The sequence below is a fragment of the Vicugna pacos genome, chromosome 22 (genome assembly GCF_048564905.1).
Source record: "Vicugna pacos chromosome 22, VicPac4, whole genome shotgun sequence".
Lineage (NCBI taxonomy): Eukaryota > Metazoa > Chordata > Mammalia > Artiodactyla > Camelidae > Vicugna > Vicugna pacos.
Window position 1 is genome coordinate 32,427,530 of NC_133008.1, and position 22,872 is coordinate 32,450,401.

The 22,872-nt window shown below is 55.9% G+C and overlaps 1 protein-coding gene and 1 long non-coding RNA gene across 3 annotated transcripts; one reads left to right on the forward strand and one right to left on the reverse strand.

Annotated features, from left to right (window-relative positions):
- Window positions 1–11,107: 11,107 nt before the first annotated feature.
- On the forward strand, window positions 11,108–14,112 carry LOC140688523 (uncharacterized). Its single transcript, XR_012063273.1, has 3 exons — window positions 11,108–11,633; window positions 11,892–12,030; window positions 12,342–14,112. It is a non-coding gene; the product is annotated as an uncharacterized lncRNA (long non-coding RNA).
- Window positions 13,097–22,757, reverse strand: MISP (mitotic spindle positioning). Of its 2 annotated transcripts, XM_072948143.1 has the most exons (5): window positions 22,661–22,757; window positions 15,679–17,417; window positions 15,028–15,161; window positions 13,814–13,852; window positions 13,097–13,250 (listed from the first exon to the last, which is right to left on the reverse strand). In XM_072948143.1, exons 2-5 carry the CDS (start codon window positions 17,360–17,362, stop codon window positions 13,161–13,163), a joined length of 1,947 nt encoding a protein of 648 aa, XP_072804244.1. In that variant the 5' UTR covers window positions 17,363–17,417; window positions 22,661–22,757; the 3' UTR covers window positions 13,097–13,160. The 2 variants fall into 2 exon arrangements, with proteins under 2 accessions (XP_072804244.1, XP_072804243.1); XM_072948142.1 differs by lacking the exons at window positions 13,097–13,250; window positions 13,814–13,852 and having other exon boundaries at window positions 14,559–15,161.
- Between the last annotated feature and the right edge of the window lie 115 nt (window positions 22,758–22,872).

Sequence of the window (22,872 nt, forward strand, 5' to 3'; positions counted from 1 at the left end):
CGATTCTGAGCACAGAGAACTGTATTCAGTATCTTGCAATAACCTATAACAGAAAATAATCTGGGGGCGGGGAGGGTCTGCCTCGGTGGTAGAGTGGGTGCCCAGCATGCACAAGGTACTGGGTTTAACCCCCAGTTCATCCATTAAATAAACAAACAAACAATCTAATTACCCCAACAAAATTAAAAAAAAATAAAGCGAACAATTCAACTATGAACAACTACATAGCAATAAATTGGACAACCCAGGAGATATGGATACGTTTCTAGGAACATACAGTCCACCAGGACTGAGTCAAGAAGAAACAGATCATTTGAACAGACCGAGCACTAGACGTGAAATGGAATCAGCAATAAAAAACCTCCCTGCAAACAGAAGTCCAGGACCAGACGGCTTCACTGGGGAATTCCACAAAATATACAGAGAAGAAGTCATACTGATCCTTGTCAAACTCCTCCGAAAGACTGAAGATGAGGGAGCACTCCCAAACTCATTCTATGAAGCCACCGTCACCCTGACACCAAAACCAAAGACACTACCAGAAAAGAAAGCTATAGGCCAGTATCGCTGATGAACACAGATGCAAAACTCCGCAACAAGATATCAGCGAATGGAGGGAGGGTGCAGCTCAGTGGTAGAGCATGTGCTTAGCACGCACGAGGTCATGGGTTCAATCCCCAGCACCTCCAATGAAAATAAATAAATAAATAAACCTAGTTACTCCCCCTAAAAAAGAAAAAAAACTATGAGCAGACCAAATCCAACAGCACATAAAAAAAATCATATGCTGTGATCAAGTTGGACTCCTCCCAGGGACACAAGGATGGTTCAACATACGCAAACCAATCAATGTGATACACCACATCCACGAAAGAAAGGACAAAAACCACATGCTCACCTCAACAGATGTAGAAAAAGTATTGGATATAATTCAACACCCATTTATGACGAAAACTCTCACCAAAGTGGGTAGAGAGGGAACATATCTCAGCATAACAAAGGCCATTTATGACAAACCCACAGCCAGCATAGTGCTCAGCAGTGAGAATCTGAAAGCCTTCCCCCTAACATCTGGAACAGGACAAGGACGCCCACTCTCACCACTAGTCAACACAGGGCTGGAAGTCCTGGCCACAGCAACCAGGCAAGAGGAAGAAAGAGAAGGGGTCCAATCTGGAAGGGAAGAGGTAGAACTGTCCCTAGACGCAGATGACATGATGCTATAGACAGAAAGCCCTGAGGGCTCCACGCAAGAACGACTAGAGCTGAGAATTCAGCAAGGCGGCAGGACGCAACATCCAAAAATCAGTTTCATTTCCCTACACTAACAATGAAACATCAGAAAAGGAAAGTTAAAATCACATCAAAAAATACCTAGGAATAAACCTCACCGAGGAGGTGAAAGCCATATGCAGAGAACTATAAAACGATGATTAAGGAAATCAAAGATGATGTAAAGGAATGGAAAGCTATCCCATGCTCTTGGATTGGAAGAATTAATATTGTTAAAACAGTCAGAGTACTGAAAGCCAGTTACAGGTTTAATGCAATCCGTTATCAAGTTACCCAGGACTGTTTTCACAGAACTGGAACAAATAATTCTGAAATTTATATGGAATCACAAGAGACCCAGAATTGTCAAAGCCATACTGAAAAAAAAGAATGAAGCTGGAGGAATAACCCTCCCAGACTTCACACAATACTACAGAGCTACAGTCATCAAAACTGTGTTGTATTAGCACAAAAACAGACATATGGAACAATGGAACAGAATAGCGAGCCCAGAAATAAACCCACACACTTATGGTCAATCTTCGACAAAGGAGGCAAGAATACACAATGGAGAAAACGCCGTCCCTTCAGTAAGTGATGCTGGGGAAACTTGACAGCTGAGTGTAAACCAATGAGGTTAGGATACTCCCTCACACCACACATACAAAAATAAACTCAAAATGGCTTAAAGACTTACACATAAGACAAGACACTGTAAGTCTCCTAGAAGAAAACATAGGTAAAACATTCCCTGAAATGAATCTTAGCAATGTTCTCCTAAGGCAGTCTACCCAGGAATAGAAATAAAAGCAAAAATAAACAAATGGGACCTGATTAAACATAAGTTTTTGCACAGCAAAGGAAACTATGAACAAAACGAAAAAGACAACCTATGGAATGGGAGAAAATATTTGTAAACAATGCGACTGACAAAGGCTTAATTTCCAGAATATACAAACAGATCATACAACTCAATAACAAAAACAAACAAACAGCATAATCCAAAAAGTGGGCAGAAGACCTAAACAAACATTGCTCCAATGAAGACATACAGGTGGCCGATAGGCACATGAAAAAATGCACAATATTGCTAATTAGGAGAGAAATGCAAATCAAAACTATGAGGTATCACCTCAGCCCAGTCAGAATGGCCATCGTTCAAAAGTTCAGAAATGACAAATGCTGGAGAGGCTGTGGAGAAAAGGGAGCCCTCCTACACTGCTGGTGGGAATGCAGTTTGGTGCAGCCATTATGGAAAACAGTATGGGGATTCCTCAAAAGACTAGGAATAGACTTACCATATGACCCAGGAATCCCACTCCTGGGCATATACCAGGAAGAACTCTAATTTAAAAAGACACATGCACCCCAATGTTCACAGCTGCACTATTTACAATAGCCAAGACATGGAAACAACCTAAATGTCCATGGACAGATGACTGGGTAAAGAAGCTGTGGTGTATATGCAATGGAACACTACTCAGCCATTAAAAAGAATAAAATAACACCATTTGCAGCAACAAGGATGGACCTGCAGATTCTCATTCTAACTGAAGCCAGAAAGAGAAAGAAAAATACCATATGATATCACTTATATGTGGAATCTAAAAAGAAGACTCAAATAAACTTATTTACAAAACAGAAAACAGGCTCACAGACATAGAGAACAATCTTACGGTTACCAGAGGGGAAAGGGAGTGGGAAGGGACAAATTGGGAATTTGAGATTTGCAGGTACTAACTACTATATATAAAATAGAAAAAACACATTTCTTCTTTTTTAATCTTTTTTTGGGGGGGTAATTAGGTTTATTTATTCATTTATTTTTAATGGAGGTGCTGGGGATTGAACCCAGGACCTGACACGTGCTAAGCGCACGCTCTACCGTTAAGCTATATCTTCCCCCCACAAACAAATTCCTACTGTATGGCGCAGGGAACTATATTCAGTGTCTTGTAGTCACCTCTAATGAAAGAGAATATGAAAAAGAATATATATGTATGTATATGTATGACTGAAACATGATGTACACCAGAAACTGACACATTGTGAACTGTACTGCAATAAAAAATAAATAAAAATGGGGGGAGGGTACAGCTCAGCGGTAGAGTGTGTACTTAGCATGCACGAGGTCCTGTGTTCCATCCCCAGGACCTCCTTTAAAATCAATCAATCACTCAATCAATCAGTCAAATCACCCCCCACAAAAAGTACAATTTTTTGTTTTAAAGATTTGTTTATAAAAAATAAAGATAAAATGAACATTACAGTGGGATTTAGTGCATTCACAGTGTTGTGTGACAACCACACCTCTAATTCCAGAACATTCCCTCACCCCAAAAAGAAACCCTGTCCCCATCTGCAGTCACCCCCCAGCCCCCCCAGCCCCTGGCAGCCAGGAGCCCCTCCCCGTGTCTGGGGACTGGCCTGCTCTGGACGCCTCACGTCCGTGGACTCACACGCTGTGTGTCCTGTGTCTGCTTCTCTCCCTGAGCTCGTGCTCTCAGGGTCCGTCCCCGTGGTGGCGGGTGTCAGGGATGCTCTCCTTTTCGGGGCTGAGGGTGTTTGGATATTTGTGTTGTTTCGACATTTTGGCTGCTGCGAATTGTGCTGCTGTGAACATGCATGTACAAGTTTTTTGCCTGAATACCTATTTTCAATTATTTTGGGTGTATACCCGGGAACAGACTTGTGAGACCCCGAAATTTAATGCCCAGAAAGGCGGGGCACCGACCACTAAGTGGACACACCGCTTCCAGCCCCCACTGCCCGGGGGGAGCTCAGAGGACGCAGAAGTGGATGTAGGGGCCCGTGGCGGGGGTGGGGGCGAGCAGCAGGGACGCGGGTCCTCCCAAGGCCCTTGCGGGTGGCCGTGTTCTCCTCCCACACCACGCGGTTACATAAACAACTGACCTATCAAGAAGCCGGCCAGAATGGACGAGACGTAAACAGTGGCCTCCCCGTCCCCAGCCTTTTCCATCTGACTTGGCAGGAAGTGAGGTTTTGTAAATTCAAGTTGAGGGTTTCACGCCAGACCTGCAGATCTGCTCAGAGAGAGCATCCCGTGGGCCAGGAGGTGCACCTTCTGGAAACACCCCTTCCAGGCTGTGCTTGAATCAGGCACCCAGGGTGCTTTTGGGAACCTCAGTCTCTGTCTGTGAGTGGAGCCAACCTTGTTCCCTCTGCCCTCCGCGTGGAGAAGCTGATGCTACTGTTGGCAAACTCTCTCCCCGGTGATTCACACGCTGAGCCGCCTTGCCTGTAAAATTTATTTCTAATTAGAACATTTAGTTTTCTTATTTTAAACAAGTTAGTTTGTCCACATACACCATTAGGAGAGTCAAAAGGTAAAGCACAGAGTGGGAACAGGTATTTGCAGTGTATGACCCAGCAAAGGACTGGGGTCTGTAATACGCAAAGAACTCTCACAAATCAATGACAAAAACCAAAAAACCCAATGAAGAAAATGGGGCAAGGACTTCAATGGGCAGGTCCTGCAAGGACACACGAATGACCAGTGAGCCTGAACTCCATGTGGCCAGTCTGCAGACGAAATCCCCAGAGAGGGCCGCCTCACCCCTGAGAACCACTGAAACCAAACATACAGGCAACGTGAGGGTGGGCCAGAACCCGGAGCCACAGGACCTTCCTGACCTCACCAACGGGAATGTGAAGTGTGGCCACTTTTGGAAGGGTTCTGGAAGCGTCTTCTCTTAATTGAGATGTAATCCCATACCATAAAATTCATGATTTGAAAGTGGACCATCCAGGGGTGTTTAGTGTGTTCAGAGCGGTGCAGCCATCAGCACCATCTGACTCCAGAGCACTTCCATCACGTGAAAGGAAGTCCCATGCCCCTAGCAGCCTCCCAGCCCCCTCCCAGCCCCTCTCTGAATCTGCCAGTCCAGGGACTTCATGTAAATGGACTCTCACAACATCTGTCCTTCTGTGTCTGGCTTCCTTTACTCAATATTTTGTTTTGAAAGTTCACCCACACTGTAGCAAGAACCAGCGTTTCACTCTTTTTTCTGCCTGACTCATACTCCACTGTGTTTGGCCCACATGGTGTTTATTTGTCCACCCGCCGAGGAAGACAGGTCGTGTCTACTCGGGCCGCTGTGGGCTTGTGGGCACCAGGGTTCGTCTGTGTCTGGTCCAGCACTTTGGGGCACACGCTTAGGAGTCAAAGCACTGGCTCATATGATAACGTAGCTTCTTGAAGGCCCTCAGGACAGGCTTCCTGTTGTTCCATTTTACATGGAAAAGCTGTAAAATCCGTTCCATTTTGCAGATGAGGAAACTGCAGCTCAGAGAAGCTACAAGTCGCACAGCTGGGACCAACCCTGGGACCCCAGTCCCTCCACCTGCCCATCGTGTTCATTCCTGCCTCGTCCACTTTAGTAGGTGCTGGGTGGGCTGACGGCGTGGCCCAGAGGCCCAGAGAGGGAGACAAGAGCAGGCCCGGGGGCCCCTTGGTCAGCCCACGGCGCAGGGAGACTCTTCATCAGCTCCTGCCACCTCCCCGGCCACCCCCGTCTCCAGCCGGCGCTTTGTTTTGTAAGAAGCTCCCAGTGGAGAAAGCATACCCTGTGCATGCCGGGTGGGATGAAAAATGTGTGGCTACTGTGAAAAAGAGCCAATGGTTCTTCAAAAAAGTAAACATAGGGTTACTTTGTGATCCAGCAATTCTGCTCCTAGACACACGCCTGAGGGAGATGAAACACACACACACACAGCTACACGCATGTTCACAGAAGCAAGATTCTTAACAGCCAGAGCGGAAACAAATCAAATGTCCATCAGTGGAGGAATGGACACACAAATGTGGTCCCTCCACACATGGGAACATTACTTGTCCATGACCAGAAGAGCAGCCCTGACACCCGCTCCCACGTGGACGGACCCTGAGAGCACGGTGCTCAGGGAGAGAAGCAGACACAGAAGGACACGCAGCATGTGAGTCCACGGATGTGAGGCGTCCGGAACAGGCCAGTCCACAGACCCAGGGAGGGGGCTTCTGGCTGTCAGGGGCTGGGGAGGGGCCGGGGGGATGACTGCTGATGGGGACAGGGACAGGGTGACGGAATGTTCTGGAATTAGAGGTGATGATTACGCAACCTGTGAATGCAGTGAAAACACTAAATTGTATATTTTAGATGGTCCGTGGTTAGTTTTATGTTATGTGAATTTTGCCTCAGGTTTTAAAAATGGGATCGGTAACGGCACACTGCTGGTAGCTGTGGGGACCACAGGAGCCGGGCTCACAGACCGGAGGAGCAGTGCCCAGGTCCCGCGAGCGCTTCTCGAGGGCCGGCTGGTGTCTGCCAGCATTGTGCGTGTTATTTTCGACCCTGAAGGCCTGAGGGAGAGCAGGGAGGACCCCCACAAGGAAGTTTGTCACACTGTTGCATCAGGACCACGTGCCCACTTTCCAGGTGAAGAGACTGAGGCCCAGGGTGGAGAGCAAGGCGCCCAGAGCCACCAGCTCCGCAGGAGAGAGTCTGGGCTGGAACCCAGCAGCTTCCAGGCCTCCTCTGTCAGTCCCCGGGACATGTCACCTGGACACCTTCATGTCAGGACCCGCCCAAGGGGGCAGGCGCCGCTGATTCCCCCACTACCCACCCCGCGGCGCGGGGCAGGGCCCGGGGCGCAGGGCGCAGGACTCGGACGCACCACCAGGGACGCGGGAGCCCCGGCGGGCGGTGGGCCGAGCAGGGAAGCGCCCCGTTGGTGCTCACGGGCGCCCTCTGGTGACCTGTTCTCTGGGGAGAACAGGCCGTGCGCAGCGCCGGGAGACCGGGCGGTGGGGACTGCGCGGCTCAGGGAGGGGGACGGGGTGGGGCGGGGATGGGGGGGAGGGTGGTGGCGGGATGAAGGGAAGGGATGAGTGGGGAAATGATGGGGACGATGGCAGGGAGCACGCGGGGGACTGGTGGGCACCAAGCAGGGGTACTTAAGTGAATGAACGGATGGCTTGGGGGCCGTGCTCCTTGTGGACTTTGGCCTCCCGCCGTGAGGAGCCCCAGAAGGTTGTGGAGGGAGAGAGGTGCACAAGGGTCTCTCTCAGAAACTCCCTGGCCCCGCCCCCTCTGCCTCCCTCGGAATCCCACCGTGGCGCCCTGTCCAACGAGCCCTGCTCCGACCCCCCATATTACTTGGCCGCCTCGAGAACTCTCTGCAGGTGCCAGAGGCTCTTCGCCAGACGTGCTTCCTCTCCAGACGGTCAGCAGGTCCCGAAGCAGGAAATCAAGGCAGGAGAAGCAGTTTGCGGGGCCCTGGACTGCGGGCAGAAGTATAAATCCTGTCTGTGGTATAAATAAAATATACCATATTTAAACCTAAAGTAACGCTACGTGTTACCATACCTACTTCTCACGTTTTCAATTGTTTTCAGCTACTTTAGCGTTCTAGGGGGAAAACCCACGAGAATATTTTGAAATGCGGAAAAACACGTTATGGGAGGCAAGAGTTTTTCTCTAATAACTCTGTCCACAGCACCTCCCTCATCGTGGCCTCCATCAGCCTACGCGCGTTTTGTGGGGCGGGGGCTGGGCTGACCCGGGTCTGGGAAAGCGCCAGCCAGTCAGGGTAGGGGGCAGGTGGGTTTCTCCCGGCTGCTGAGAGCTGGAGCTGTGTTGCTGATGTCTCTCCGCCCTCTGGTGGCAGCGTGTTTGCTCCCCTCGGCTTGGAACCAGGAAGTTGCATCTGAGTCCCTGACTGCCTGGTGAGGATTTGTTTGTTTACTTAGTCGACAGCAACAAGCAGCAGCATTTAGGTGGCACTGATAGTCTGCTGGATTCTGGTCACCCTCATAACCACCCACCTCCGGAGGGGTCAGTGAGATCACGTCCCCTTACAGACGAGGAAACTGAGGCTGGCAGAGCTGGGGCTTGAACCCAGGGCTCTCCACAGTGAAGAGGGACCCGAATGCCCTCAGCTGGCACCAGCTGAGCCTGAAGCTGTCCTCCTTTGTTCAGTCACGCAAACCAGAACCTCCCAGTTTTGCCAAAGCCAACTTGAGTTGAGCTGAGTTGCTTTGGCCTTTTCCCCTCGCAATCCAAAGACTCTTGGCCACTGCCAAGTCCATATTCAGTCCTAACCCCAGCCCCCCGCTGACCAGCATTGACCCTGTGAGGTTATTGAACCGCTCTAATATCTCGTGGCCCCACGAACTTCACCACAGCCAAGATAGCCTCGATTATAAGACCACCGACATCTTAAGCCCTTGAGATGCAATGCTTTCTTGTCGCTTAGATCATTTTATGAACGTTGACAATCTCTTCCACGGGGCTCACGCCTCCTGCCCGACGAGCCCCCGCGGGTTCACCCTGTCACAGGTGAGCCCGGAGCCGTGGAACCCGCCGCAGCTGCGCACTCAGGGTGACTGAGTCTGGCATAACGATTTGCACCTGCAGAGACTCGACTTACAGGTGAGGTCACAGTCTGAGCTTCCGGGTAGATGTGAGTTTTTTGGGGGGCATTATTTAACCCAGAACAGTAGCCGCCTCTGATCGTGGGGGACAGGAGCCCTGCAAACCCTCAGAGCTCAGGCCCTGTTTTCACCCGGAAATTTGGTCCCTCTGGAAGGCGCTGCCTGGAAATTTGTGGCCAGGTCCAGGCAAGGCCCCATGCAGAATGAGAGGCAGATGCACGGAGCAGGAGTGGCAGGAACGAGGATATTAAAAAGATGTAAAGGAGGATTTATTTTTACAAAAACTTCTCTTGGCAAGACGGTCACTAATTTTCATCCAGTTGTAGTTTCCTCACTTTTCTTGTGGAAGGGGAATGCGGCGAAACGCGGTGGGAGGGGTTCTCCCTGAAGGATGTGCCTGTGGCTGCCATCCACAGCCCAGCCCAGCATGCTCAAGAGAAGTCAGAAATTCAGATTTTTGTACAAATTTCCTGATTTTTAAATGTTGGCAAACTCTTTAAATGAGAAAACAAAATTTTCAACATTGACGGCCAAGAGAAGCCTGTGTTCTGAACTCAGCCCCCTGCCACCAGTTTGAGACTTTGAGGGTGAAGAATTGTCAGACTCCTCGTTTTATCAGCCCCGAGTCCTGTTGCCGGACAGGTTACCTCTCCTTTCCTGGAAGGGAACCGGAGGCAGGTTAACTCATGGTTTGGCCCCAACCTCTCCCTTCAGAACCCTAAACTCTGCCCTAGGCCCCCCCAAAATGGCCAGAATTCTGATTTGGCCCCAAGAATCTGACCCCCAAGTACACACCCTGTGTAACCCCCTTGAGTGTGTGTGTGGGAATGTCTCATCGGGTAAAAGCGAAATGTTTTTCCAGATGCAGTTAATGTCCCCAAATCAGTGGACTTTTAGTCAATTGAAAGAGATTACTCTCAGTGGGCCTGACCTAATCGGGCGAGGGCGGGGAGCAGCACACAGGCTGCGGCCAGGGCCGGGGGCGGCCAGCAGGAACACTGGGACCTTAATCCCAATGTAAGAAGACAATTCCGTCCTACAGCCGAAGGCGCCTGGAAGTGGATGCCTGCACACGAGGACGCAGCCCAGCCGACCCCTGAGTGCGATCCTGAGCAGAGGACCCCACCGCACTGCGCTGGGCTTCTGACCCTCAGAAGCTGCTGGAAAACAAATGGGTGCTTTAAAGCCGCTGAGTGGGCTCGTTTGTTTTGCAGCTGATACCGCCAATCTGCCAAAAGGTCCTTTTCTGAAGTAATCGATGCCCAGTCCTTAAGCCACCCACTAACACATCCTAGTGGTTGACAATTATCTTTCCAGCTAAGGCCAAAGAGCCCCTTTATCCTCCCCTCCATCCAGGCTCCCTGCTGTGCCGACACGTGTGAACCTCACAGGGAAACAGCCTGACTCCAGATGTGGGAGGGGGATCGCTAGGCCAGGCAGCACCCCCACAGGCCACCGCAGAGTCGTGAGGTCGCAGCGGCTGCGGAGGGAGCACTAAGGGCTGGGACAGGGTCCCACGGGGAAGCTGGCGGGCTTGCACGGGGCGGGGGTGGCGGGGCGAGCTTGGAGCCCTGCTCCTGGATCCTGACCCCGGCCTGCGGCGGTCTTGCCAGAGTTCATCAAATAAGAGCAGTGCCGAGGAGACAGGAGATGGGAAAGCGCTGAGAGCAAGAAGGGCTCTGGCTTTTCAGTTGGAAACTCGGTTTATATTTCAGCCTTTCTGACAGCCTTGGGGAGAGCGCCCTCCCTCCCCGGATCCTAACACAGCTAGCTGGGAGGAGACCAGGAAAGAATGCGCAGCTCTGTCCCCATTCCGTTCTGGAGCCAGCTCTGAAGTGCCCACCGCTGTCCAGATGGACCCGCCCTCCTCTGGGAATCTGCTAAGAATTCATCGCAACCTCTCGGAGCACCTCCTGGGACGCCAGCCCGGCAGGTGGATAGAATCCTGTCTGTGTCCTCTAAGGGCGCTGCCCAGGAGAAGAATTCGGTGAAAAGTGAGTCCTCAGAACAAGACGTTTCCACCGGCCGCATCCAGCTTGCGGGCCAGGATGAATGAAGAATGTCAAGGACGCGATTTTCGGGACATCCCTCATGTCCTTAAGGCATTAAGCGGTAGAGTCCCTGGATCCTTCCCAAGACCCTTCTGAGGCTTCAGGAGGGAGAACCCTTTCCTCTCTCTCTCTTTTTAATTATGGTAAATTACACACATAAAAGTGCACACCTTGGTGTCATTAAGCACAAACACATTGTCGTGTGACCCTCCCCGCCATTATCTCCAGAACGTTCTCATCTTCCTAAACTGAAAACATTCAGTTTTCATGAAACATTCCCCTTCCCCTCCCCCAGCCCCGGCCCCACCCTCTACTTCCTGTCTCCTCCAGAGACCTCCTGTGAGAGGACTCAGACAGTATTTGTCTTCCTGTGTCTGGTCAGCAGAATAACAGCTGCAAAGATGTCCCTGTCCTGCACCTGGGAACCGAGGACGTGTCACCTCGCACAGCAGAGGGGACTCTGCAGGTGGGGTTAAGTTCAGTTCCCCGGGATGGGGGTGACCCTGGATCCTGAGGGACCCCGTGCCATCACAGGGTCCTCATCAGAAGGAGACGGGGGAAGCTGCGCTGCTGGCGGTGAGGATGGAGGGAGGGGCCGCGAGCCAGGGATGCGGCGCCTCTAGGAGCTGGAGAAGGCAGGAGCCGCTTCTCCCTGGAGCCTCTGGAGGGAACAGCCCCGCCCAGGCCTGGGTTTAGCCCCGGGAGGCCCGAGTCAGACTCCGGACCTCCAGGACCGTCAGAGAGCAGATCTGCGCGCACCCGCTTGTGGTGACTTGTTCCATCCGCCCCAGAGGACGCACATTCTCAGAGCAGTGCGACCAGGGGACAGGCCCATCGGCACCAGGGAGAGGACGTGGTAGGCGATTGTGGAGGACCTGGTGAGACTCTGACAGGTTGTATCTGGGGCTTCAAAATTGCCTTCCTGAAGGGCGGGTGGGGAAGAACTGCCCGAACCCCAGAGAAGAGGCTGATCTTGGCCACCGAGGGGCATGCTGCAAGCTCTCCCCGGACACGGACCCTGCCTCCTTCCCAGACTGCGGTCTCCCTGACAGCAGGCGCCCCCTCCCTCAGTCTGGGGTCCCCCGGACAGAGACCCCGCCCCCTCCCTGAGGCTGTCTCTCTTCTGTCTGTCGCAGCCCCCCCTCGACCTCACCTACCCCCTTGCCCTGGGCGCCCTGGGGCTCGCAGAGCCCTGCCCCACCTCACCTATTGCAAGCCAAGCTGCCTCCTGAGCCCAGTGTGGGCTGTTTTCAAGCTGAAGCTCTTAAAATAGCTGTAAGTGGTTTTCCCCAAGGGGGCTGCAGAGGAAGGCACAGGAAGGAGGCTGCGGGGCCAGGGGCAGCAGGAGGGGACGCGCCCTGCCAGGGTGGGTTGTCACCAGCTGCTTGAGGCCATCGGGGCAGTGGTGTGGGGCTGCTGTCGGGGTCAACCTGAGGTCCAGGTTGCCCAGGGGCTGGTCCCAACCCCATCCTTGCGTGTGGCAGGGAAACCAAGGCAGGGTGGTGGGACGGCCACACCGCGGGTGACAGCAGAGCCGGGTTTAGGTCCAACACCACAGCCTTACCCAGAACCATCTTGTCTGCCAGGCAGGGCCAGCTAACGACCCCTCCAACCTCCCCTGAAGCCGGGTGGGACACAGACTCAGCCACAGGGAGAAGAACGGGCCTGGTGTTACCGAAGACATTCACTCGCTCGCTGGACAAGCGCGGATTGAGCACCTTCTGCAGGCCACACGCTGGGAGGTGACTGGGACAGCCTGTGGTGGGGCGGGGACAGGACACAGCCGCCTGGAAGCAGTGAGCGTCACCAAGAGAAATGACACAGACGGAGGGGAGGTTCAGCACAGCCACCCACGCCAGGTGGGGTCCAGGGGCCAGAAACTTGCTTTATTTCAAGGTGGAGGGGAAGGACCTGCCTCAGCCCCCAAATCCAGCCCTTTCCTCAGCCAGGGAGGGAGGGGGGCTTCCCCACAGGATCCTGTGACGTCAGAGCCATGCTGTGCCTCGGAGGGGGCTTGAAAGCGGCACAGAGACCCTCAGGTGGGGCGCTCAGGCCTCTGCCTTCAGACTAGAGGCTCCCCAGGGGAGGGGGCGAGCATCTCCCCTCTCAGACCAGCAGAAACTATTACATCTGGACGTGAGGCGGCTGGTCTCCTTCCTTCTTGGCCCCAGAAGCATTTGGCAAAATCGTAGAAGCAGAGTGTCATCCCCAACTCGAGACCCAGAAAGCACAACAATTTCTCCAGGAAAAGGAAAATGGAAAAGAGAACTCCCCAGCCCCAAGTGTATCTGCCCTCAGGGCTGTGGGCAGGGGATCTGTGGGTTTGAACAGGGACCCGTGTCCCAAGGCCGGGTGCTGGCCGCTCCCACAAGGCAGGCAGGGCGGGCGCGGGTCCGGCCCCAGGCTCAGCCCTCGTCTTCACTGGTGTAGACGCGGGCTTCCCAGCGCTCAGCCATGGCGTTCTTGTGGCGGGTCACCCGCGTGGCTTCCAGGACCTGCCAGAGGAGGCACGGGGTCCCCATCAGGTCCTAACCTCCCAAGACATCTCCCCCAACAGCTGACTCACAGGAGAGGCCTAGAACAGGGTAAAGCAGGACCATCCCCTCCTCTTGTCAGACCCTCTGCTCCTCGTAATAGTGCCCAGGAGTGTCCTCACTCCTGCCCAGCTCCACAGCAGGGGACATGCCCAGGTCAAAGAGGGCCACGCCAGATCCCACAAATCCACGGAGGTTCCTGGCCTCCTACACTCCCAGGGGAGCCCATCCCTCAAAGGAAATGCCCTTGTCCTATGCCACATCTGCCCCCAAACCATCTAGTAAACAGGCAGCCCATGGACTGCCTTTCATCAAAAGTGGATCACAGCAAAATGCACCATAGGCAGACACTAAATCGAGAAGCCATCCAGGGAAGCCCCCTGACCCCCACCATCCAGAAGAAAAGCTTCTGGTGGCCCCAGTGCACCTGAGCAGGGAGCACAGATGCGGGAGGGAACCGCTCCAGCCATATAGCCCTCCTCCCTCCTGGGCAGAGGGGTCCTTGCCCCTGGGAGCACACTCACCTCCGAGTTAATGTGGTCCAAGGGGCTGATGCCAGCATACTGCAGGGAGGAACAGACGTCATTCCCTGGGGTCTTCCACCCTGTCCCACCCCAGAGCCCACTCAGTCACCACTTAGGGCAGAAGGGAAGCGATCCCGGGCCACAGTGGTCCCCCCAGTGCCGCTTGGTCACCCCAAACTCAGAGCCATCCACCAGGCTGTTCCCTCACACTAGTCCCCTTAGGGATGCCTTGGGCCACCATTTGCAGCTGTTTTCTCTTTGTAAACTTCCTTGTAATAAAGACAGTTGACATTTATGGAGCTCTTGCTGCCACCAGGCCCTCGAAGGTTTGAAGGAGTCTGTTCTCATTACCATGCTCATTTTACAGAGGAGGAGACTGAGGGTCAGAGAGGGGCCCAACATCATACAGCCAGCCAGTGGCAGGGCTGGGACTTGAACCCAGGTCCCTGGGCTCCACTCTGCCCCAAACCACCAGAACAGGCTGTGACCGCCAGGAGGGCGAGCCTGGGGGCGATGTTTTTCTCCCTGGTGCCAACAATACCCACCCAGGGAGGAGGCAGCCTCGTGGCTGCCAATGTGGGGTTCAGAGCCAGGCCTGGGCTCAAGTCCTGGCTCGGGGACCTGGCCATGTGACCCTGCGTGTGCGTGACTTTGGCTTTCTCTAAAAAAACTGGGGACAAAACATCTGTCCAGGGTGTTAAAGCCACAGCACGTGCAGACCCCTGAGCACGTCCCACGTGAGGTGCAGGTAATAATCAAAAATAACAAGGAGAGGAGAGTGTAGCTCAGTGGTGGAGCGCGTGCTCAGCATGCACGATGTCCTGGGTTCAGACCCCAGTGCCTCCAATAAACAAACAAACACACAATAAATAAACCTAATTACCTTCCCCCCCCCAAATGACGGTGGTAATAAACACATTGAAATAATGAGGATGATTTGATAGATTGCACTGACTCCTCCTCCAAGAAGAGCTCACCTCAGCCTTCGGCTCACCGTGGGGACCCTGCGTCTGCACGCAGTCCAGACAGGAAGGGATGCCCCGTTTACCCCTTCTGCTCCTCACGTGTGGGGGACACGGAGGCACAGTCACTTGGGGGTGGGCCATGAAGAAGGCAGGGCTCAAACCCAGCTCACACTGGAGCCTCCCTGGTCCTAATGAGGGGCGTCCGGTCTTGGCCAGGCATCCAGGGGGATGGCAGGGCTTGAGACTCACCCACTGCTCCCTCTTCTTCCTCTGTGCAGGGGCAGCCTCGGCCGGGGCCTCTGCCACTGTCCACGCCAGGCCCGAGTGCAGGTGAATTGGGGTGAAGAAGTGTGACTCAGACACTGAGTAGCTGCCTGTGATGCCTGGGGGTGAGGGGAAGGAAGGAACATCAGGGAGGGTCCCAGAGCCAGACTCCAGCCGGAGAGGCATGGAGTCTCTGGCTGAGAGGCTGGGCCAGTTAACGAGATGGGTAAGTGGACAGACAGACAGACGGAACAGGCAGCTGGTTGGGAAAACTAATAGCCTGGACAGACAGATGGGCTGACCGTACAAGGAGAAAAACATTGAAAGTGGCATGGGGGGGTAATTTCGTCTTGACGAAAATTGACCAAGAGGATAGAACACGTGTAAACCTTTATGCGCCTAATAACAAAGTATCAAAACCCATAAAATGAAAAACCCCAAGGCAAGTCGACTACTTTCTCCAAAATCTACTGCTGAATCAGACAGACAGGCAGACAGACCAGCCAACTGGGGTAGGGGACAACTGCCCCCCCGCAGATGTCCCCCCAGCCAAAGCCTCTCCTGACATCCCCCCACCCCTCCACTTCCACATCTGAGGCCCCGAGCAAACCCGCCACGCCCGGGATCCCTCCTTACCAGATGCCTGGGAGGAGCTCCTGGAGTCTTGGTCGTAGCACTCATCCGGCAGGGGTGGGGAGAAGACCTCAGGGAACAGAGCACTCCGCCGCTCTTCGGCCACCTCCCGCTCCCGCCGCAGGACACTCTCCACCTCCCTCTCCAGCAGCTCAGATGACTGGGACCTCTGCAGCTTCAGCGCCGGGGCCCCCGCCACCTCCCAGCCCCAAACTCGGGGGGCCTCAGCTTTCTCAGGCACACCCGGGACCGCAAACCTCAGGGGGCGCAGGAGGAAGTACTCGTGGCGCACAAGCCCTCTGGGGTGCAGGGGGCCCCTGGGGGGCACCTGCCTTGCGCCCGAGGGTTCTCCAGAGGATTCCGAGAGAAGGCTCTGAGCCGCTGCAGCCTGTGGAGCGCTCCCGGCCCTGGCCTTATCTGCAGGGAGGCTGCTGGGCTTGAGATTCGCACGGAAGGCTGGGAACTCTACTGGGGGCGTTCTGGGGCTCAGGTACGGCTGGTAGGCGTCAGGTGGGATGCGGTTCACCTTCCTCACCTCGGGAGCAGGGCTGGCCGCCCTGGCATCGGGGGCCGGGCCCAGGATGGAGTCTGAGCTGTGGGCTCTCCTGAGTCCAGGTGGCGGGCCCTCAGAGAAGCAGTCAGGCGTGGCCGACCGGCCCACCTGCAGGCCCTCCCGCCGGTGGTCCTCCTCGCGCTGCGTCTCCTGCGCGAGGTCCCGCTGCACGTAGAGAGACGGGCGCCCCCTGCCCCGCCGTGGGGCTGCAGCCAGGCTCACCCTGGTCAGCAGCAGCCTGGCGGGGATCTCCACCAGCTCCTGCTGGCTGAACACCCGCTGCAGCCCCCTCCGCTCTCGGAGGTCCGCCTCCCTCTCCTGTGCCAGCCGGATCTCCCGCTCGATGGGCGTCTCCTTGGGGGGCTCTGGTGACTCTGCGCGGGACTGGGAAGCAGGGTCGTCCATGGCTGGGACACCAGACCTGGCAGACAAACCAGGGACCCTCTTCTCCTCCACGACCACCTCCTTCACCTGGGACTTGACTGGGGTGACACACCCATTGGGCAGGGGCGGCCCGTTCGGGGGCTTGGAGGCCTGGCTGGGCCCGAATGGGCGGTTCCGAGGGGTCCCCGCATTCGCATAGGCTGGCCTGGCAGGGGGGTTTGCCTGCTCCAGGCTCAGAAACTGCTGCCTCGCTGCCAGGAAGTCGATCTGCTCTCTGTCGATCATGTTCTCCTCTGGGGGCGTGGCCTGCAGTCGGCCGGGGGTCCTGGGTTCCCCGTGGTCAGGGGTGCCATGGAGTGTGGCCACCGTGCCACTCTTCCTGACCGCCTGGCCCTGGATGACCACCCGACGCTCTCGCTCCAGGTCCTGTGGCCGCCTGGGCTGGGTGCCCCTGGTCTCCAGGTGGTAGGCCTTCACCTCCTCATCCTCATCGTCCTCTGGGCAGGGTGGCCATGGGGACAGCTGGCCAGGGCAGGCATGCAGGCTGCGAGACGTCCCTGTCTGCACCATTTCCAGCCGGGCCTCATGGTCAGTGGGCCATGCCTGTGGCTCATCCTGGCCCCAGCCACTGGCCATGGACCCCACGCCCACCAGCTCAATAGTGTAGCTGGTATCCCCATCGAGGGCCACACTGGTCACACGGGATGAGCGGGGGATGCTGAGGATGGGGTATCTGGTCACTCGGTCCATGTTCTGGGGGTCTCTGCCCACAACAGGCTCCCAGGATGGAGACAATCTGCGCTCACTGAGGGCAAAGAAGGGCGTGATGGTCACCAGCTCAGAGCACTTGGGGAGAGGCACAGTTCCCGGTCCCTTAAAGGGCAGAGTCCTGTCCCAGTGGCCGCTACTGTTGGTTCAGGGATGAGTAAGTGGCCCAGCCCTGCCAATCAGGGCGTTCCACCCTCTGGCCTCTGTAGTTGCTTCAGGGATGGACATGTGACCCAACCTGGCCAACGACATAGAACCCTGGGACTTTGCAGTTAGTGTGGAGAACTGGGTCCTCTTGCTGCTGGGCTTGTTAGGCTGGTGGGATGAGACCGAGAACCACGGGGGGGGGGGGGGGCGTGTGTGTCCGCTATGGACAGAGCTTGCTCAGGAGCATCCATAACCCCAACACAGGGTCCTGAAAACATTATTTGAGCTCCTGGATCCAGACACACCTGAATCCCTGTGCACCACCGTGCTGACCCAACAACTTGTTCCCCGTGTGTTTAACGTTTTCCCACCTCATCCCCTGGACACTGCACACCCTTTTGCAGTCAGCCTCTTCTGCCCCTCTCCTTCCACTCCTCCTTTCTCCCACCCAGCTAGCCATGTCTAGACCCAGCGCCACACCTGGGCAGCCTCCCTCCCAGGTTCACGTACACCCTGAGGTTCCTTACGTGGTTTTTGTCATGTAACATTTGCAGACGGCCCCAGTGGGACCACTCCTCGCTGGGTTATGTCAAGTGGGGAAGTTGGGGCCCAGAGAGAGCTAATGACTGGCAAAGACCTGCACAGACTGGTTCTTTCCCTTGCACCAGCCCAGTGGGACACCTCGTCCCATCCCAGACAAGCCCCTGTCTTTGTGCCATAAAGCCAGGATGAGCTAAGGAATGCCTTGGACCTTGTCTTGCTGGGCCAAGGGACATCTTGGCCCAATCCCCCTCCCAACCATCTGGGTTCCCACTGAGCACAGCTCAAGGAACCTTCGTGAAGGTCATACACCTGCTCTCATGCCTCCCTGATTCCCGGCGTCTCCGGGATGCAGTTCTCAAACTCTGCCCAGGGCACTCAAGGCTGCCATCTGGCCTCAGCCCAAACCCTCCAACTCTGCAGGCGCCAGACCTCAGACCCAAACTTCTCCCTCTTCCTTCTGCCTGGAGGACCCTCTTTTCTTCCCCTGCACGGTCTTGTCAGCTACAGCCCATAAGACAGCTCCTCCAGGGAGCCTCCAGATTGCCCTGCCCTTAGAGCCTGTTGCCTGGCCCTCTCCTGTGTACCCGGCCTAGCACGGTATTAGGCATCGCCTTTTTACAGCCAAGGGAAGGAAGGCGGACCACCCTCAACTCCTCAAGCAGCCCTTGGCCCCCTGGTACCACCAGAGCTGCTGGACACATCGCTGCCTTTTTACACCAAGTTGCTTGTAAAAGCTGAATGTAGTTTTGTAAACGAAAATGCAGACCCTCCCTCACCTGGAGAAGTGGCATCAAGCAACATAAAATCAATCGTGGGGAACAACATTACAATCCTCACACTAGTGCCTCACGGTCTTTCCAGCACATCAAATATTGAAACTGTCATTAGGAAAACGATTTTAAAGACAAGCAGGCTTCGGCGATTAGTGCCAGCCGAGTGGGCTGAGCCTCTGTCCATTGACCCTGCAGTCCCCTGTGGAGACTTTTTCCTTGAAAGTCACTGGGGGTGCATGTGTCTTTGAAAGGAGAATACGGTCATTTAAGACCTGTCTTCTCGCACCTGAAGCCATCAGCCAGGACCCTCTCTCCCTCCCAGGGGCCCCTGGTGAGAATTTCCTCCTGCAGCCCAGGGTCTGGTACACAGCCGGCACTCCACAAAGGCGGGCTGAGCAAGGCGTGGTCTCAGGGCCCAGGGTCTGGGTTCATTCCAGCCGCAGATCTGGCTGCCCCTCCCCTCAGGCTCCGAGCTCTGACACTGAGGGCTGGGCAGGTCTGCCTCCCACTCTGTCCCCATGCCCTGGGGCTCCCCAGGGAGGGCAGGCGTGGCAGGAGTGCGTGTTTGCCTAATGAGTGGCCGGAAGCTCACGCAGCAGGATTTATAAGCCACATGGGACATTAACTCCAGGAAAAAGAACCTCACTCCCAGAGGGTGTCAAGTCTCCTTGTGGGTGGGGCAGCTCATTCCTCCTGGGTGATTCACTGAGGCCAGCAGGGTGGGGTTGAAGGCCCCAGGGACGCAGTCCTCTGTGTCCCTGAGCGAGTCTCAGCTCCCCTCTGGCCTCAGTGTCCACATCTGGACGGGAGATAGAGTCCAGAGCACGCGGCCACCACCCCAAAAGTCTGCCATCCAGATTTGGTGCTCTGTGCCTTGTATACAGCAAGCACTAGATAAACGCTTTCACAGTGGTGGCTCGTATTATTATTTAAACCCTGGATCCACCACTGATCTCAGAGTGACCCTGGGCAGGCATTCCCTTTTGCAAAGCCTCAGTCTCCCCATCTGTAAAATGAGACAATGCTGCCCTCACCACAGGGCTGGGGGGAGGGGCGGGTAACAAGGAAGCCCAAGACGCAGAGCACAGAGGCACCCCATGGGGAGCTGCCTTCTTGGAAGCCCAGGACGCTCTGTGCAAATGAGTGGTAATAGTGATCACAGGGCCTCCAGCACCCTCCCGTGGCTCCTCGTAACCGGGCACCTCACACCAGCATCCTGTCTGCTTCTCTTAAGAGCCTGTGACAAGGGAGCCTTTCTTGTCCCCAGTTTACAGCAGAGGAAACTGAGGCACAGAGAGAGGTCACATAGTGAGTGACAAGACAACAGTTTCTGAAGCCTGAGCCCTCACTCCTGGTCAGTCACCTCCTCTTCCAGGAAGCCCCCTGGATTGCTCCTCCCCAGCCCACTGTGCACTGTGTTGATACCAAACAGAAACTGGGTTTATGGCCTTGGGTGCTGCACACCTACTTCCTCCTCCCTGCAACTGACCTCCTGCCCTCGGGGCAATGGCCTATTACAGGGGCCTGGGGCTCAGACAGGGCTGGTTACACAGCAGGGAGGGGCTCCTGGGGGGTCTCCTTCCATCACTTGGGGCTATCATTCCCGGGACCCTGACTGGGCAGAGCCCCCAACCCCTGACACACCTGAGCACTGGACTGAGTCTCTGCCCTCCTGAGGCTGGATGCCCCCTCCTGTGAGTCCCAGCCAGACCCTGATGGTGGCAGGGGGCAGGGTTATATGCCGCTCAAGGGTCCCCCAAGCAAGGATCTGGCTGGTGCTGGAAAGATTTCTCCCCAGAACCCTTTAGAATTCCCAAAACCAATGTGAGGCCTCTGTGCCTCTGGCCCTGGGGGGGCGCCAATCAGGCCCCTTCCTTAGAGGGTCTGGGCTCAAGGTTCTTGGATTTGGGGGCCTGATGTCTGGGGTGGAAACTGGGGCCCCGGCAAGGTTCAGAGTTGGGAACAGAGTGGGAAGAACACAGCCCTGGGCACAGAGCCAGCCTGGGGGTGCAGAGCAAGAGGAAGCCTCCACCAGCCCCTGGGCTCCCCCTGCGCCCAGAGAGGGGTGGGGTGGGGACTGGGGCTCCCTCCCCGTACCCTGAAGTCCCCACAGGTGAGCAGATGGTGCCACAAGCACACCACCCCCTGCCTAAAGCCAACCCCACCCCTCCGCAGGACCCCTGCCCGCCCAACCTTTGAGTCCAGCCTGCCCGCAGGCCCCCCAGCCTCACCCACCGGCTCTCAGCCCGCAGCAGCCTCCAAGCTTGGCTCTGGCTCCGTGGCTGGCACAGGGGCCTCCTGGCCCCGCCCGGCCCCAGGTTGCCGGGGGACAGGGCCCTGTACCGGGAAGCAGGTGCACCCCTCCTTGAGGCCCCACCCAGGCTCCAGAAACAAAGTCCAGAGGAGGAGAAAGGTGACACCAGTAGAGCGGAGGGCGGACACCACGCCCACTGGGCACTGCCCCTAGGTCCCCAGGCCCCCAGCTCACACAGCTGGAGCTGCAACCCCCACCGAAACCCTCCAGCTGCCATCTGGCCCTCCAGCTACCTCTCAGCACTGCTCAGAGAGGGGCTGTCCGTTGCCCAGGGTCACACAGCAGGTCCACGATCCAGAGGCTGTTTCTCAGAGGGGGTTTAAGTACCAAACCACCACCTGGCGCAGCCCACCCTTTGGGGCCACTTCCCCAGAGAGCCCGTTTTTGGGACAAGCCCGGCTTCCTAGCCTCTGGGAGGTTCAGCTGGTCCCAGGTTCAAGTCTCACTTAACCCCTGGGAGCCTCTGTTTCCTCCTCAGTGAAATGGGGACATCAGCCCACTTCCACATACAGGATCAGATGAGGACACCAAAGTCTGGGATGGGTGAGGCTGAGGCCCCAGTGGCAGATGGAGGCACTGAGGCTCAAGATGCTAGGTCAGTCCTCCCAGGCACTCAGCTGTCCCGTCTGAGTCTCGGTCACAGCGCAGAGGACCTGCCGGACCCCTGGGAGCCCAATGTCTCTGGGGGAGTTGGGCCACTAGGCATAGCAGTCAGTCTATGGGGAAGGGGATATAGTCTGTCCCTCTGGCTGGGGCTCTGTCCCAACCTGCCCCTTGGCTGACTCAGAGGCCCCTGCGAACCTCAGTCTCTTCTTCCATCAAATGGGCCCCCAGCTCCCAATCTGGCAGGGCTGCCCAAGGGGGGGTGATTTTAGGACAGGTTTGGAGAAAGGGCCTAATCCAGAATTCCAACTTGTGTATGGTATGTGCCAAGTCTGTGAAAACCTGGGGCACACTGCTGCACTTTCCCTCCCAGCACCCCCAAGGCCCCCATATCCTTGTTTTGCAGATAAGGAAACTGAGGCACAGAAATCTCCAAGTCCCACCGAAGGGCAGAGTGTCAGCAGCGGGATTGGGATTTTGACCTGAGCCCCACTCCTGGTCTCTGCACCCCACTCACCACCTTCCTGCTCTTATGGGGATTGGGGAGACCCCAAAGGGCAGAGACTGGGTCACCCAGCATGTTGGGGGCCCTGTGGAGGTGAGGATTCAATCTCCTGCTCCCAGACTGGGGTGGCTTCCCCCCCAGGGTTCATACAGCCCACCATACAGATGGGAAAACTGAGATTCAGAGAGGGCAGCGACTCCTCCCAGATCACACAGTGAGACAGACACAGCCCCCAGAAATGCCTCCTCCCCACGTCCCCCCAGGGGAATGTGAGCTCAGCAAGGGGCAGCCCCAGCTACAGGATGGGGTGGGCCAGGTGCAGGACCCAAGGGCTCCACGAGAAACAGAAAGGAAGTCCTGCCACAGGCAGCTGCCCCCGTACCTCCAGGCCTTACCTGCCCAGGTGCTGCTTGGATGCACACAGGTGCAGGTGGGGACTCCGCCAACACCCCACACACCACCCTGGGGTGAGCCTTAGGGATGTGCGGGCTGCAGAAGAGAAACCAGCTCCCCTGGGTTCCGTGAGCCTCCTTTTAAGGCTAGATCGCCCTGGCAGGGCCCCACCCCTGGCCTGGCCACGCCCTCCCCACCCAGGTGAAACCCAAGA

Coding starts and splice junctions, on each gene's coding strand:
- MISP (XM_072948142.1), bottom strand. CDS start 17,362: ATGGACCGAGTGACCAGATACCCCATCCTCAGCATCCCCCGCTCATCC. Junction 15,162..15,678: donor GAGCTCCTCCCAGGCATCTG/GTAAGGAGGGAT, acceptor CCTCACCCCCAG/GCATCACAGGCAGCTACTCA.